This window comes from Lasiosphaeria miniovina, assembly GCF_030549165.1.
Source record: "Lasiosphaeria miniovina strain SMH2392-1A chromosome Unknown B0T26scaffold_1, whole genome shotgun sequence".
Classification (NCBI taxonomy): Eukaryota; Fungi; Ascomycota; class Sordariomycetes; order Sordariales; family Lasiosphaeriaceae; genus Lasiosphaeria; species Lasiosphaeria miniovina.
Genome location: NW_026848220.1, coordinates 359,047 through 373,330, shown reverse-complemented (window position 1 = coordinate 373,330; position 14,284 = coordinate 359,047). Strand labels below are relative to the sequence as shown.

General features: G+C 53.2%; 3 protein-coding genes across 3 annotated transcripts; all 3 read right to left on the bottom strand.

Annotated features, from left to right (window-relative positions):
- Positions 1 to 2,065: 2,065 nt before the first annotated feature.
- On the bottom strand, positions 2,066 to 4,686 carry B0T26DRAFT_745090 (uncharacterized protein; the record flags this gene model as incomplete). The annotated part of the gene is made up of 6 exons (XM_060444507.1): positions 2,066 to 2,224; positions 2,286 to 2,549; positions 2,605 to 3,603; positions 3,682 to 3,907; positions 3,989 to 4,158; positions 4,216 to 4,686. The coding sequence occupies 6 exons, from the start codon at positions 4,684 to 4,686 to the stop codon at positions 2,066 to 2,068; spliced, it is 2,289 nt and encodes a 762-aa protein (XP_060301872.1).
- A 5,679-nt stretch (positions 4,687 to 10,365) lies between these two features.
- Positions 10,366 to 11,592, bottom strand: B0T26DRAFT_3271 (uncharacterized protein). Its single transcript, XM_060434391.1, has 2 exons — positions 11,253 to 11,592; positions 10,366 to 11,185 (listed from the first exon to the last, which is right to left on the bottom strand). Exons 1-2 carry the CDS (start codon positions 11,511 to 11,513, stop codon positions 10,427 to 10,429), a joined length of 1,020 nt encoding a protein of 339 aa, XP_060301871.1. The 5' UTR covers positions 11,514 to 11,592; the 3' UTR covers positions 10,366 to 10,426.
- A 1,250-nt stretch (positions 11,593 to 12,842) lies between these two features.
- B0T26DRAFT_3190 (BET3 family protein) lies at positions 12,843 to 14,152 on the bottom strand. The gene is made up of 4 exons (XM_060434359.1): positions 13,905 to 14,152; positions 13,832 to 13,840; positions 13,528 to 13,750; positions 12,843 to 13,422 (listed from the first exon to the last, which is right to left on the bottom strand). The coding sequence occupies exons 1-4, from the start codon at positions 13,940 to 13,942 to the stop codon at positions 13,111 to 13,113; spliced, it is 582 nt and encodes a 193-aa protein (XP_060301870.1). The 5' UTR covers positions 13,943 to 14,152; the 3' UTR covers positions 12,843 to 13,110.
- Positions 14,153 to 14,284: the final 132 nt, after the last annotated feature.

Here is a 14,284-nt window from a genome sequence, read left to right as displayed (position 1 = left end):
AATATGACCAGCCTTGCTCTTTACTCCATTTCCACATAAAACTGGGTGATATCCGTGCCATCCGAGAGCCTTTACGACCCATTTAAAAAACCTCTGCTCCTTAACCAGGCAAATTCTAGAATTGACTTGCCTAGCCCCCTCAGTTATCAGGACTACGCACATGGACAAAGCGGGCAGCCCTGGCGGCAACAAAGTCACAGGCGAGGAAACACGAAGGCTTTCAGAGAAAATAGCCATCAGTCATCAATTTTCTCATTCGCAGCGCGCAGTAAGTACTAAGTCATCTATGGGAGATCAATGAAGGAGAAAAAAAACCAGCGGGCGACTTCTGACAAGCTCCTGGGTTGGGTGAGAAATCCCAGCAGCCACAGCAAGCTTCGTCACACCCAATCCATGCTTCAGAACAAGGTACTCGTCAAGGCCAAGAGGGCAAAAAAACCACCCCGACCCAGTTGCGTGCAACAATGAGGCCAGAGGGGCTTTAGGATCCAACCCTGACCAGCAATAGGCCTATGTCTTTACCTTTCAGAGAAGTCCGCATGGCCAGCGGACAACAATAAAAACAACAACAGTATGCAAAAGGAGCAACGTCTAAGAGAACAGCGAGGGGGTGGCATATTTATGCAAGCAAACTAGAAGCAAATATCGCAGGATGAAACACAGCTCAAAGGACAAGCCAAAATATGGGACGGACAGGGTAGTAGATAGCGAGTAGCAGCGAAAAGCAGCTCGATAGTAGATAGTACTAGTGGTAATAGTAAAAAATAAGTGTTAGATACAGAGTCGACACCCTCCCCCCTATGGCGTAGTAATTGTGTGATGAGTGTGTGTGTGTGATGGGTGTTTGCGTATGATGAGTATGTGATGAGTGTGTGATGAGTGTGTGTGTGCATGTGTGTGTGTTGTGTGTATGTGTGGCATTGCTCGATTTGAGCGCCTCAAGTACAGCAGCGAACTAGGCGGGACGGAAAGGGAGGGAAGAAAACACCACTCAGATATTTCGGAGACAGAACTGGGAAAACCGAAAAAGGAGAAAAACAAATATGAAAGACCGCGGGCCAAGAACGAAAGGCCACCGTTCCAGCCTAGTGTAAAATAACAAGTCAATCGCCCCCTCCAATTGCCGCTTTGCTCCCGCCTCCTTTCTCCTCTTCATCACAGAAAATTTGCTGTGCATGCGTGCGTCGGAATTGCATTTCTCAGTCAGAAGCCGTGCGTAGACGTCTCTCCGCTTCTTTTTTGTGTCGTGGCTGTTTCGTCCGATCGTCCTTTCTTTTTTCTTCTTCTGCCTTCGTCTCAGCCACCTTGCCCAGAGTCAGACTACTTTTTCGTTGCCCTGTGATTCAAAACATAACGCTACGGAATTGTATGGCGGAAAAGGAAATGGTAAAAATGCGATATTAAGGGGGTCGGGAGAGGGAGATACATGGGTTGCCGGGCCCGGAAGAGTTGTGGACCAGCAACCATGCAAGCGAAGCCAACCAAACACCACATCCAGCTCGAACAATTCTTCCAAAAGGAAGAGAAAATAATGTTAAAAATGACTGTTGATAAGGGACATGTTGGAACAACATCAGCCCCGGCATCAGCCCCGGCGTAGGGAGAAGAATTGGAAAGACTGCGAGATGAGAAATGAGGGAAAGGAAATAAAGCCCAGAACAAGCGCCCCAGGCACCGATTCGCAAAACCCAGCCCATATGAAGGAATGAGAGCCTGAAAAAAGCCCGGAAAACATGTATTTGCGGAAAAACTGAAATCATGCTACCGAGTGCGAGCTCGATAGATCATCCACCGAGTGTGGGGAAGTATGGCGGCAGGAGAGCCGAAAATTCTATCAAAGCGAGGTATCGAGATATTTCTTCGAGAAGGGTTCGACGAGGACTTAATTGGTTGTCCACTGTTTGAAGCCGTATTCGAGCGATATGTTGAAACGAACCAAGATGATTCTCCTAAAAAGCTCCAAGAATGCCTTTCTGGATGCCGACGACGAGATTGCCTCCTGCTTGTCGACTCCTGGTTATTCTGGGGGGTCGCGAAGGAGTGATTGGCCGAACAAGGGGGATTCCTATTCCGCCCCAATCTCGCCTCCCTCCATGAACCCTCCAGAAAAGTCAAACGCGCCATCCTCTCCGCCATTGCTATCATGCAGGAAGGAGTCAAAGTCAAATTCGGCCAAGACATTGTCCGACACAAGAGGGTTAGCAAAATCCAGCTGGTTGTAATCCTGTTCCGTGTCAGTGAATCTCTAGACTGGCAGAGGCATGAAAGAAAGAAGGGTGGCTTACAAGTCCGTTGGTCATGAAGTCGTTCGCTTGGGTCGGATCCGCATGCTGAGGAACTGGCACAGGAGGCGCTGCCGCCGGCGGTACAGGTTGCGCAGGCTGTCCGTTCGCGATAACCTGTGCAGGCACGTTCTGGTTCTTTGCAAAGTTTTGCGGGTTTGGAGTCATCGGAGTTGCCGGAGCCTGGTTTTCCGGCGCCGGTTCCGGTTCGGCAGCGGGCGTAGCCGCAGCATTGAGGTTCGCGTTGGACTTCTTTTGAGCAGCATTCTGTGGGTTGTTAGGTCAAGGCTAAACGGTCATAGTTCAATGATAGGCGACATACCTTGCTCTTAGCGCTCTTAGTATCCTTCTTCTTGGGAGCGGCCTTGTTAGTTTGCTGTGGGGTCGGAGGCGCGGCATTGCTCGTCTGCGGCGACGATGTAGTGTTGCGCGAGCTAGCAGCAACAGCTGCCGCTTGGGGGGCCGACGGTGGAGGCATTGACCGTTGCTGCGGAGTGCCCTGAACCTGAGGCTGCGGGCCCGGAGCATTCTGGCCGCCCTGTTGCTGCCACTGCATGCCGGGGCCGCTCTGTGCAGCAGCTTGCTGCGCGCGCTGTGCCGCCAACATATGTTGCGGGTTCATCTGCCCGGCGAACTGCGGTCCGGGGTGCGAACTTGGCGGCCGCATGCCACCATTCATGGGGGTGTTGAAGAAATGCTGCTGGCCGCCGCCGTTGGGGTCCATATTGCCGCCCATGAAGTTCATCGAGTTGGGCGAGCTCCGCGACTGTGCGCCGCCATCCGGTACCGGGGATCCCACGTTTGCAGGATTGTTCATTTGCTGATTTCGCTTCATCTGGTCTGAAGAATTCGGCGAGGCGCCGCTCCGGCCTCCAGGTGGAGAGTTGCCTTGAAAGGACTGGGCATTTGGTACAGGGGCGCCTGGAACGCCAGGGGCGCCTTGACCATCAGGACGGACCATGCCGCCACTGATATCCTGCTCCTGCCGAGCCATCATGAGCCTCTTCTTGTTCTGCTGCTCAAGCAGCATCAGCTGCATCTGGTAGTCTTGCAACGCATGGTTGCTCCCGCTTGTCGCCTGCCCGTTACCGGGACCAGCACGCATGTTATTGGGGGCCATGTCACCGGGGTTGTAGAACTGGCCAAGCGCGGCACCATCGGGTCCTTGAGGCACCAAGGGTGAGCCTTGCGGCTGAGGTCCGCCAGCAGTCGCCATGGGTTTGTTGGGCATTTGGTTGCCGTGGTGCTGCTGGAGGTTAGCCGCGTACGAGGCAATAGACTTGGCTTGTGCATTTGGGTTTGAGGCGGCAAAGGACTGCAGCTGTTCAGAGTTCAGCGAAGTTGGGTTGATGCCGTTTTGAAGGAGTAATGTTCGCGCTGAATCAGGGCCGCTCCCTACCTGCTGCTGGCCTGGCATGCCCTGCGCTGGTCGACCGTTGGGCATCATGACGTTGGGGTTGGGGTTGAACTGGGCGCCGTCCAGGCGTGGCCGCTTGGATGGTGAGGGCGCGTTGTCAGTCGAGCCTGGTGATGCCTGTCTGGCGCGGTTTCCATCCATATCCGAAGGGTCCCGCTGCATCTGACCGGCTGCCTTTTGTTGTTGGAGCATCTGCATGGTCTGAGGGCTAGAGAAGAGGCAGGCGTTAGCCATGAGATAATAAAGCTATTTGATACGTAGAGAGAGGGAAAGGGTATAATTAACGTACTTCTGGTTATTTGCCATGGCCGCTCTTTGTAGCTGGTTTCCAGGCTTCATGTTCATGCCGCCATTCTGCATCCCCCTCATCATGTGCTGCGGATACTGCTGGTGGGTAAATTCGGGGCGGATTTGCCGCAGCATGGTCTGCTGGTCCTGTTGCCGCATCCGCGATTGCGCCTGTGCGAAATGTTAGTAAGCTGTTCAGGCCGCCATCGAAGCGTTCTGATTACGTACCTGAGTATGCTGGACGTATTGGCTAACGTGCGCGATTGTGCTCTTGCCCTTTTGCGAGTTGAACATGTCCCAGAAGAGGCAGAACCACTCGTACAGAAAGCAGGTATCTGGTACGCGCGTGGTCACGTTGGGTGCGGGCAAATCGAGCGGGCGCTTTCCCATACCGCTCTTGCTATCCGTGTCCATGGGGTCATCGCCGAGACCGGCGCCAGGCTCGTCCCGGCGCTGATCGAGGCTCTCCTTACTCACGTGGATCTGGTCGTCGGCGTGGTAGAGCGCGCGGGCGGGCTCCCACATGCCATAGTGCACGAAATACTCGTAGATGTAGGTGTTGAGCAGTGTCCGGCTGGCGTCGTTGAGTCTCAGCGGTGTTGCCTGGGGAGGGAGTGCGCCATTATTCATCATTGGCATGGGGCCGCCAACGGGACCTCCCATGGGGTTCATATTGGCCATATTAGCCATGCCGGCCATGTTGTTCATAACTGGCGGTAGGGTGCAGACGTCGGTCTGCTGGGAGGCGGGATGATGGGTATCGAGGGGTACAGGATGATAATCAGGCGCGTGCAGGCGCGAAGCGTGTCGTGTGCGACGGCGCTGCAATTAAAAAGCCGAATGCGAAATGATTTGGTTCGCCGGTGGCCGCCAGTGGGACGACGCAGTATGTCTAGCCCCGGCGACAGGCGTCAGATGTGGTGTCGGGGATGGGTCGAGGCCTGGCGGGAGCCAGCTCGGCGACGTGTCGAGGTGGAGGCGCGGAGGTGGAGGTAGAGGTGGAAGCAGGAGCCAGGCCGGGATAAGAGGCAGGCAGCCAGGCGACAGCGACGACAGCGTCGTCAAACTGTCGGGATGGAAGTTTAGGTGGGTGGGAAGCGCAAAGGCTCGAGCGAGAGCAAATGCGTCGAATTGGGGCGACCAGACGGGACAGACGGGGGCTGGGCGACAGTAGTGGTGTGGGATGATGAGTCCCAAAATGGGGAGACTGGCAGCGGCAGCAGCACCTGCAGCGACCGAAAAGACTGTGGCTCTCTCTCGGCCTGGGCTGGGTCCGCCACGACTGGGGCTCGCGCTCTCGCTTCCTCGTCCCACTCGCCACTGGCAATCGTGTCGCAATTGTCGTCCCTCACTCCCACGACGCTGCTAAGCCAGTCCGGCAAGTTCGGTGATGGTCGAGGCAGCGATTCTTGGAACATCAAAATGATATGGCTCGGGGGAGGACGAGTCGGAGATGCAGGGGGGAATGGGAAGGTAGAAGAGAAGGAGGACTGGGTTTGGGATTTTTCGAATTTTCGGCGACGCTTGAGCTTATGGGGGGGGAACCACAAGAGCACACAGGTGACTGGGGATGGTCCTGCTGCCAAACTTCCTCCTTGGGGCCCTCGTGCGCGCAGTTTCTGGAACGCTCTGAGGTGGGACCATGCGTACATTTGAGACCCCAACCGCTGCTGCCTGGTACCTCAGGCTTCTCAGGCATCTATACATGGTAGTCAGGCAATAATGCACTTATAGAAGGCTTGGCACCCCGATACTCGCTTCAGGCGATATTGCTAGTCCTCCGTACTGTGGGCGCAGGACAGACACTCCGCCGCCTCTGGAGGTTGGTTACCTTACCTAGGCAGGCCAGGCGGGTCGCGCAAGTATGTATTGTACATACGGAATACAGCATCAATTTTCTTTTCCGAGGCTCTTCTTTCCTTGTCTTGTCTGAGCCCCGGAAAGTCGAATTTGATATCTACCAGTATCCGTATAACGGTCAAATCGACCTTTTCAAAAAGTGTAACTTTGGCCGCAGTGGAGAGCTCGGCCTCGGAAACGAACCCACGCACGCACGAACGCGTGCACCAGCCGAGACCTTCGGTCCCCTTCATTAGTGTAGGCGTGGGAGCGCGGGCGCTCAGGCTTGATTCAAGATGGCATCATCTTCCAGGTCGGCGGCGCCTTGTTCTGCCCAGGCAAGCTGGCAGCTTGCGCCCGCGACTTGTGTCGTCAAGTTAGGCGTTCGGTCAACCTTGCCAACTCACTGGGGTTGGCAAACTAGAAGCGCATTCCATCCCTATCGAGTATAGAGACGTCTAGTGGGTGGTAGCTCGAGTGCGGTGACGCACCAGCCAGCGAATCTCCCCCACACAACTCATTTGGGTCGCCGCCCATCAGTCAATCCATCCCATCAGGTCCAGGAGCCGGGGTTTTGACGACATGCATTGCAGCCGGCGGATTTGTCGAGTGGAAAATCTTAATGGGGGCCAAGCATCGATGCGTCGTGGCATCTTCATGCAGCCTTCCTGTCATATTAAGATCTCCCAGCGACTCAAAGGGGCTCTTTTATTTCTCATTTTACGCTTCGGGTCGTGCTGTAGCTCCTTGCTATGCTGTCTGTCACCGGGAGCGCATCTCGGACCTACCTGCGAGGCGTATTCGTCCATAGGACGTAATGCGCCGCGTTTTTCGGGGATCAAAAATCTCCAAAGCAGACCGACTTCAATTTCTTTACACCGCAGGCGATCTTGATGCCACGTTTAGCAAGGATCTGGCACGACCTGGTTGGCGACCACGGTAGATTTCGCCATCACGCCAGGTTGGTTGGGCGCCTCCTGTCAGGCCGAAGCCTGACTGTATTCTAGCATGGTGCTCGCTCACCATCTGCTGCGTATGTATTATACGAGACGGAAAGTTTCCTGGTACATCCAGGCGTCCAGATCGATTTATCGTTGATATCCCAGCGTGTCGCGCCACGTTCAAAGCCAGAGCCAGTTTCCGACACAGACAACCTTACAATTCAATCCCTGAATGTTTGCTAGCGGGGGACTTTCTAAAATTTTACGGCTCACCCCAAAGATTTTTCGCCAAGTGAGGTGAAATCCATTAGAAACCCTTTTTTAGAATTCTAGAGGCTCAATTATCTCTTCGCCCAAAAGACCCATCATAGAGCTTCCCTGGCTAGTTTATTTGCTGGGCCATCATCATTATTCTGCCCAAGTACCACGCCAACAAACATTCAGGGACTGAATTGTACCTCTGGGTTGCATTGACGGGGGGTTTTCGGCCGGCCCCTCCGGTCGGCGCTCGTCATTTGCGTCAGTCTGGATAGGTACGGGGTAAAAGGCGTGTGCACCCGGCAATCCATGTGCTCTACAAGCCCACAATCCGCCGAAACTCAGGCACGATGCGTTCTCGGAACCCTGGAAGATAACTTTGTGGGACTTGGGCAAATATTTGTTGATAATTGGAAGCACCAGGTGATATCTTTCTCTTTTTTGTTCCTTTTTTTTTATTGCTTTTTGCCTTCGGACTTTAAACTGTGTTAGGTACTTTTCTACGTGCAAAGCGAGACTTATCACATTATTCTTCTACCCCATTTTTTTGGGGGGGGGGGGATTTTATCTCAGTTCTTTTTTTCGCGCGATCTGGCTTACCATGTCTTGTTCGGCAACGCCCGCATCCCAACCAAATTGGAGAGGAGATCGTGGTGGCACAAGATGGACAGCTGCACCCGCGAGCGCCGTGGCGGCGGTCGGCTGTCACGTTGCCAACGGTTGCAGTGTGATTTTTCGATGCATTTCAGCTCAGTCGGACGCCCACAAAACGTGCAGCAAACAAGCACTTGCAGCTTTTTCTTCAACGAGCGCGCCGCCATGCGCATAAAGCGGTACCTTGCATTAGCCTTCTGTTGTGGACAAAAGCCTCACTACCACCCTGTAGGTGTCTGAAGGAGCTATCAGATCCCAAAGCTTTATCCAAGTGCATCATCTTGCTTTTCATTCAGCCTTGCTCCCCCGGTGGGAGTAAGCTGCGAGGCATTTGCAAGCTATGCCAGCTCTACCAGCTCTGCCAGCTCTGCCAGCTCTACCAGACCTATCTAGAGCTACAGTCTAGGGAGCACGGGGGTCTCCGCTCTGATTAGAGCGATTTGACGGCATCTGCGGATGCTCCCTTTGAGGCTCCATAATCTGCTAAGCTACGGACCCCCGAAGAGTTGCCTGACAGGCAGGTTCCAGTCTGCGCTCCACAGCCGTCGGAATCCCGTCACAGTCGAGAATTGGTCCAGGACAGAAATCTTCGGGATAGAAAATAAATACTCGGAATACCTCTGTAACATATTCCATGTAAATTGCATCGTCATGATACACGCACAAAACGCTGCCGATTCTGACTGAGATGGAAGCAGGAAGCCGCCGATCGTCAGGGGAGAAACCTTAAAGGAAAGGGCCCCGAAAACCATAGGGCTGAGGCCTCTTAGCGGGGTCCAGGACCATACTACGGGATTGATTGGTCAAATGCCTTCCGTTAAACGCATAAGTGCATCATAACCTCTCCGATCCCGCATCAACCCCCAGATTGGCGGACGGGCAGGTCACCCGAGACATTGGGGAGGGCTCTGCTCACGCCTCCGTCCCGTCATGCCCGCGTCCTCAAAGTGGAGTGATGAGCGGCTCGTTTCTTATTACCCGTTTTGCAGTTTCTAGAACTTTCATTGGAGTGGAGTCTCGTCCTCACGCCTCATGCTTCTATCCGATCTTTTTGCTGCGTTGGAACCAACAAGCATCTGATGACTGTGCGGGTTGTGGAACCTCGGACATAACTCTCGGAAGGACAAGAAATGAAAGAAATAAGGGCAATCAGCGACGGAACTCACCAATCAAAGCTGTAGTTGATGTGCTTGGTGTCTAATATAGTAATATTCTCGAGCCCTGGGCTATTTACTGTCTCCCATGTCTTGGTTCAAAGCCGACTCAGAAAATTGTTCCCGAAATTCTCCATTCTCTCATCAAACAGCTTTCTCGATTCACATCGTGACAAATGTTCCTAACCCACCATCACATGAACAAAGCTCACTCGAAGGGTTACCAAGGTGTGAAACCCAAAATACAAATAAAACTTTGTTTGACATTTTTGTGGAATTGACTTGTGCGTCCAGCGAGAGACAGTCAGCGCCGTATTACAGACTCAACCGACACAGCCACAAATCATCCGCACCAAAAGATCAACGTAAAAAATGAATGCAAATCTGAGCGGGACCGCATTTTTAACCACTTCATATATGAGCTCAAACACCACTATTCAACCTCAAATTTGTGGCTTCACTCAAATACCTAATAACCTACCTACCTTCTCCCAAGAAGGTTACAATCGCTTGGTCAAATGCCCCGATCACAGATGGCTTGAAAATTCTCATTTTCGAATATAATAATTCTTTATTGGCGTCTCAGGGCTTCCGAGAGAAATTTCATATCACGGTAGGAGCATAAATCGGAAACTAGACATTGAAAATTTCACTCCTTGTTGCGAATCATCATCGACATAGTATCAGGGTCTAAGTCTACGTCATCATGACGAATGCCCGGTCAATAATAATATTGTCTCTGGCTGCGGCTCAAAAACCTCCAGGCTTTGTTTCAATTGTGCTGTTGTAGGCAACGTTCTTTTCAATTTCCGCGCTTCTGATTGAGGACACATCCAGCCATGCCCCTGCTTCTGTGGCCATGCGCCACCAGCGAAGAGAGTGAAGTGATACAGAGGACATTTCAAATCAACACCGCAAGCCAACTTGGTCTCAAATTCGGGTCGAAAGTTTGCTGTGCCGAAGCGACGGGTTTGTCCAAGAGTCGAGGATAGGCTAGGGTTCCCGTTGTTAATCAGACTTCAGTAAGCAGACTTCCGTGGCAGGCAACCTAAGTTTATTTGAGCGTGAAGCAAGGCCTCATGGCTCTGCCCATAGAGTTTCTCTGAGATTATTCAGTGATCAACTTATGCCATTGTCGTCAAATATCATGAAGGTGTGAATCAACGGCTCTGAAACGAGTGAGCACGAGATTTACTAGATAATTACATACCTACCCACTCCCCTAAGATAGAGAATATGTGAAATAAATGACACTAGTTGATTTTGTCGCGGGTCTCAAAGGTATCATCTGTTGCCTGCGCCCTATAATGTTCTCAAAAGACGCCGCCTTCTCCCATGACGCGCCAGATCTAACCAACTCGTTGATTGATTTACAAGTTCCGTTCCCCCGTAAACCCCAACGCCAAAACGAAAAAGGGAAAAGAAATGCTGAAGCATCCGAGAGGCCCGCCCAAAGACTTACAAGCTCTTAATATAGCCCGCCCTCCACTCCTACCCTGTAGCCGTAACGCTAAGATTGCTCAAAGAAGCCCTCAAGATTCCGCGACTCAGAATGAAAAAGGAGGTAAAGGAAATAATGTGAAAACATAGCGGTTAGAAAGATGGCTTACTGTGGTAATTTCTCAAGCCCTCCTCGTCTCTGATTACCACCTCGACAGGCACAATTGATTTGTCGTTTAACTCTCGCTCCGGGTTGATCTTAGTGAACCCATATTTAAATTTCCAGTCATGACGCCACTTGAAAGGGTATACCCTCGCCAACATTATTCTTTCGCAGCGCCCGTCACGGTTAAACTCGTAAGCAGGCCTTTTTTGGAGCAGCGCCAGCATGATATGGTCAAGGTCGACACCGTTCTTTGTCCTAGGTTTCGAGTTCCAGCGTTCCGCTCCCGCAAAGAGCTTTTGCAACCTTTTGAATTCATCGGGCCCGATATAGCTTGAGGCGCAAAGGTCAAGCTGCATGTATATATCTCCTTTGGTGCTGTTTTCCTCTTCGACGAGCATGCGGTACTCCTGTTCAGCCACGCAGGGTCTCAGGTCAAGTATATTATGGCACTTGCTTCGAGAGAATTTGCATCCGGCACATTCTACGTGCAAGTTGAACTTGCGGACGCTCATCTTTTTCGGCCTTTCGTTGCGTCCGAGGAGGGGACCAAGGGGTTCATCCAGAAGAGTAGACCGCCCCGAACCGTAGGAGAGGTCAGTGTTGCGCGAGTACAAGCTCGGTGCCCCATAGTAGGGATCTTCCTTGGAGGCCCCATAGTAGGGTTCTTCCTTGGAGAAATCAGATTGCGCATAGTGAGGCCTATTATCATGTCTGTACCCCTGAGTGATTTCCTGCCGGCGGCTGCGCTGAACATGATAATGTTAGTAGGACTCAACAAGCGATGTGAGTGCAGTGCTTAATGCAATGACATACTCTTGATTTCCAAAATAGGCACCCCATGGCGGCTGACTCTGACTGGCGAAGCTTATCGAGTATGCGTGCTTTCTGGAGAAGTGCTGCTTGCAGAAGGACTTGCGATATAGTTGCATCGACGCTATTAAGTAGTAACAGATAGCTCTCCATGTTGTCCGGCACGGCGGCTTCCATGACGGTCATGCTGCCAATCTTGGAAGCGGGCATGATCTCCATGGGCTGGTGAGTAGTCAACGTCGCGTGTTGGAGTTTTTGTAACATTTTGCGTCGAGAACTTGGGATGACCGTGCGGCGGGCCACAGAGAAACCAGAAAATGAGACTCAGAAAAGAATCATGAACTCGCAGGGCAGGTATCGAAGAATTGGGGGGGATTCATGGCTAGGTAGTAATAAAGATGTAGTCTTGGCCATGGCCTCAACTATGAGAGTGAGAAATGGCGTGGTGCCTCGGAAGAGATGGGAGGAAGGTGGTCATCTGCTGCGGCGCGATAAAACTGTGGCGGAACGGGGCTGTGGCCTCGCCTGCGGGTCATTTGTCCGAATTCTTGCCTGAGCGGAAGTGGCAACCCCGAAAGAGTGGGTACGTACGTACAGCTGGGCCGCAGCGACTGGGCTGAGAGTGGCGCGTTTTGTCCGGCCTCCACCCGGCGGCCCAATGACCCTTCTTTATGCAGGTTTGGGGGCCTTTAGAGGGTTGAGGGCGCAACATGATTGAAACAAAAGCCACACGTGCAGACACAATAAAAATGGCACTTCCTGCGGAAGAAGGCTCGAGCATCTTTGCCAATCACTTCGCGGATTCCCTGTGCTACCTAGGTAGTTTGGACAATTCCATCCGGTTCTGGTGAAGTAGGCCGCTAGCAGGCGGCTGTACTAATTTGAGGCTCAACACAACACAGCGGCCGCAAAGCCCCGTTGGCCAATAGATGGAACGAAGGCAAGAGCCGAGGGCTGGCACCCAACCGCTTCATTTTCACCATCTCAACAACCAAGGGAGCTAGCTGTCTTCAACACACACGGGCCGTATCTTCCCAAGTTTCCCAGCCAGGCTTGCATTTCGGCCCGCCTGTTTGAGAATACGAACAATACGGGTAGTCAACCCTAACTCTTAAATCCTTTTCCGAGCAATCTGTAGGGTCTAGGTTGGGATACGGTGAATTCTGAGGCGTAGTCCTGCTCGAAAGCGGCTTCACTGGGCTACACAGGCCGCATCTCCAACCGTCCCCCACACTACCTATCTCGGATGAGGTTGGCCTGAAGCCCATCACGGAGGAGACATTTAACTGGGACAGAACTGAATACACTCGGACCGAGAAGTGCATGTTTTTAATCCACGAGCAACATGGCAGGCTCAAGGGGCGGAAGCGGGCATTTATAAAGTAAGCCCGGGCATCACGCCACGCTCCAGATGAATCGCCAGCCACAGGACAGTTAAGCCTGTCGAGTAAAGGGACGCACGCATGTTGAGGGCCCTGTGAACTAAGGCGTCGGAGTTGGGACCCAGAAATATGGAACACTGAGCCTGCCAACTACATGGATCCGAAGCCCGTTGTCACGGCCAAGGTATCCGCCGCACGCCCCGTCCCGACCGCATGGCCTCGTCACTCATCGCACTTGCATCAGGGAGACCGGCAAGGGATGCGCTACGTTTGAGAGCCGGAAGGGGTATTCAACAATACGGACCGCATCTCCCCAGCAGTCGCCCGACGACCCCAGCCCCACATGCTCGCGTCCCATGTCCCGTCATGCCAGGACTCCAACTTGAACCAGAACCACAATCACTCGGAAAAGGGAACTACGGCTCGAACAGCACCTCCGCCTTGTTTTCTCAAACCCCAAATGGAGGGCAACATAGTGTCTAGTCGTCCTCTGGCGGCAGTTCGTCGTCAATATACCGTATAAGGCTGATGCGCATCTCGGTTGTGTCGTTGCCCCTGAGCACGTCGCTGATGAAGTGCGCCTCGACCTGCATCTGCACCATCTCGAGAGCGCCCCTCAGCACTCCGCACAGGATGTTTGAGAACCAGAGTTCGTCCTGCGCGCGGCCGTCGTCGGGCAGTTCGACAAAGTCTGCGAGCGGGTTCTCGTCGAAGACGAGCGAGAACTGCTTGCTGTCGCTCGTCCAGTTGGTGATTGTCGGCGTTATGTTGAGGAATATCTTGAACCCGACCTGTAAAGTCGTAAGAGAAGAGTTCCCACATCGTCAGCCCCCGCACGCACGCGTCCAAGGCAAAGACAACGGGGGCACAGCACACGGGGAAAACACCAGCCGCACCTTGGCAATCATCTCGGCCGTTTCCCGAAAGTTTGCACACCGCCGCATCGTGTTGGACTTGGCCAGGTAGTCCTCAATCAGGCGCAGGCCAATGTTGTATCCCATCTTGTCGAGCTGCTTGTTGACCTCGACATAGTCGCTGTCAAAGTCCTTGCAGAGCTGCGCGACAATGGTTCCGTACGTGAGGACGACGAGCTCCGAGTTGACTTTGTCGATGCGCGTTCTTCTCGACGGTTAGCAGCGAGCTGGAGGAGGGGTTTGGAGGCGTGCTAGTAGGCGAGCCGAAGCACGCGCGGGCGCTTACTTCCAGATCCTAGCCAAGGGACGAGTCGAGATTAGCAGCTGCACGAAAGGAAGGGACTGGGACACCGACTTACTCTTCCCCTAACCGAGACGCCTTACTTGCCGACATCATGGGCCTCGAAAATGGCCGCAAGCTGCTGGAGTGCGGTGTTGCTGGGACAGGTCAAATGAGTCCAGGTGGGCCGGATCGAACGTTGGAAAGGCGGTGGGTGGGATTGCGCCGTGGTAACTAACAGCAGGGGTCTCGCCTGAAGACCGCCCTGCCTCAGCTGTCGGGTGTCGTCGCCTTTCTCTCCGACCACACTAACCCCACCAACCCCACCAACCCCAATAGATGGAACTTGGGCAGGGCCCCACAGAGCGCCCTGACGGAAAGCGGGGAATCTAAAATCCCGCCAATGTTTCCCTCGATTTAGCGGGAACTGCCATCGAATTTTGAGAAGGCGCGCATCAT

Excerpts from the sequence above, each read along its gene's own strand:
- B0T26DRAFT_3271 (XM_060434391.1), bottom strand. The coding sequence starts at position 11,513 with ATGTTACAAAAACTCCAACACGCGACGTTGACTACTCACCAGCCCATG. Across the intron at positions 11,186-11,252 it reads GCCTATTTTGGAAATCAAGA|CGCAGCCGCCGGCAGGAAAT; the intron begins GTATGTCATTGC and ends TATCATGTTCAG.
- B0T26DRAFT_3190 (XM_060434359.1), bottom strand. The coding sequence starts at position 13,942 with ATGATGTCGGCAAGTAAGGCGTCTCGGTTAGGGGAAGA. Across the intron at positions 13,423-13,527 it reads CGGCCGAGATGATTGCCAAG|GTCGGGTTCAAGATATTCCT; the intron begins GTGCGGCTGGTG and ends ACGACTTTACAG.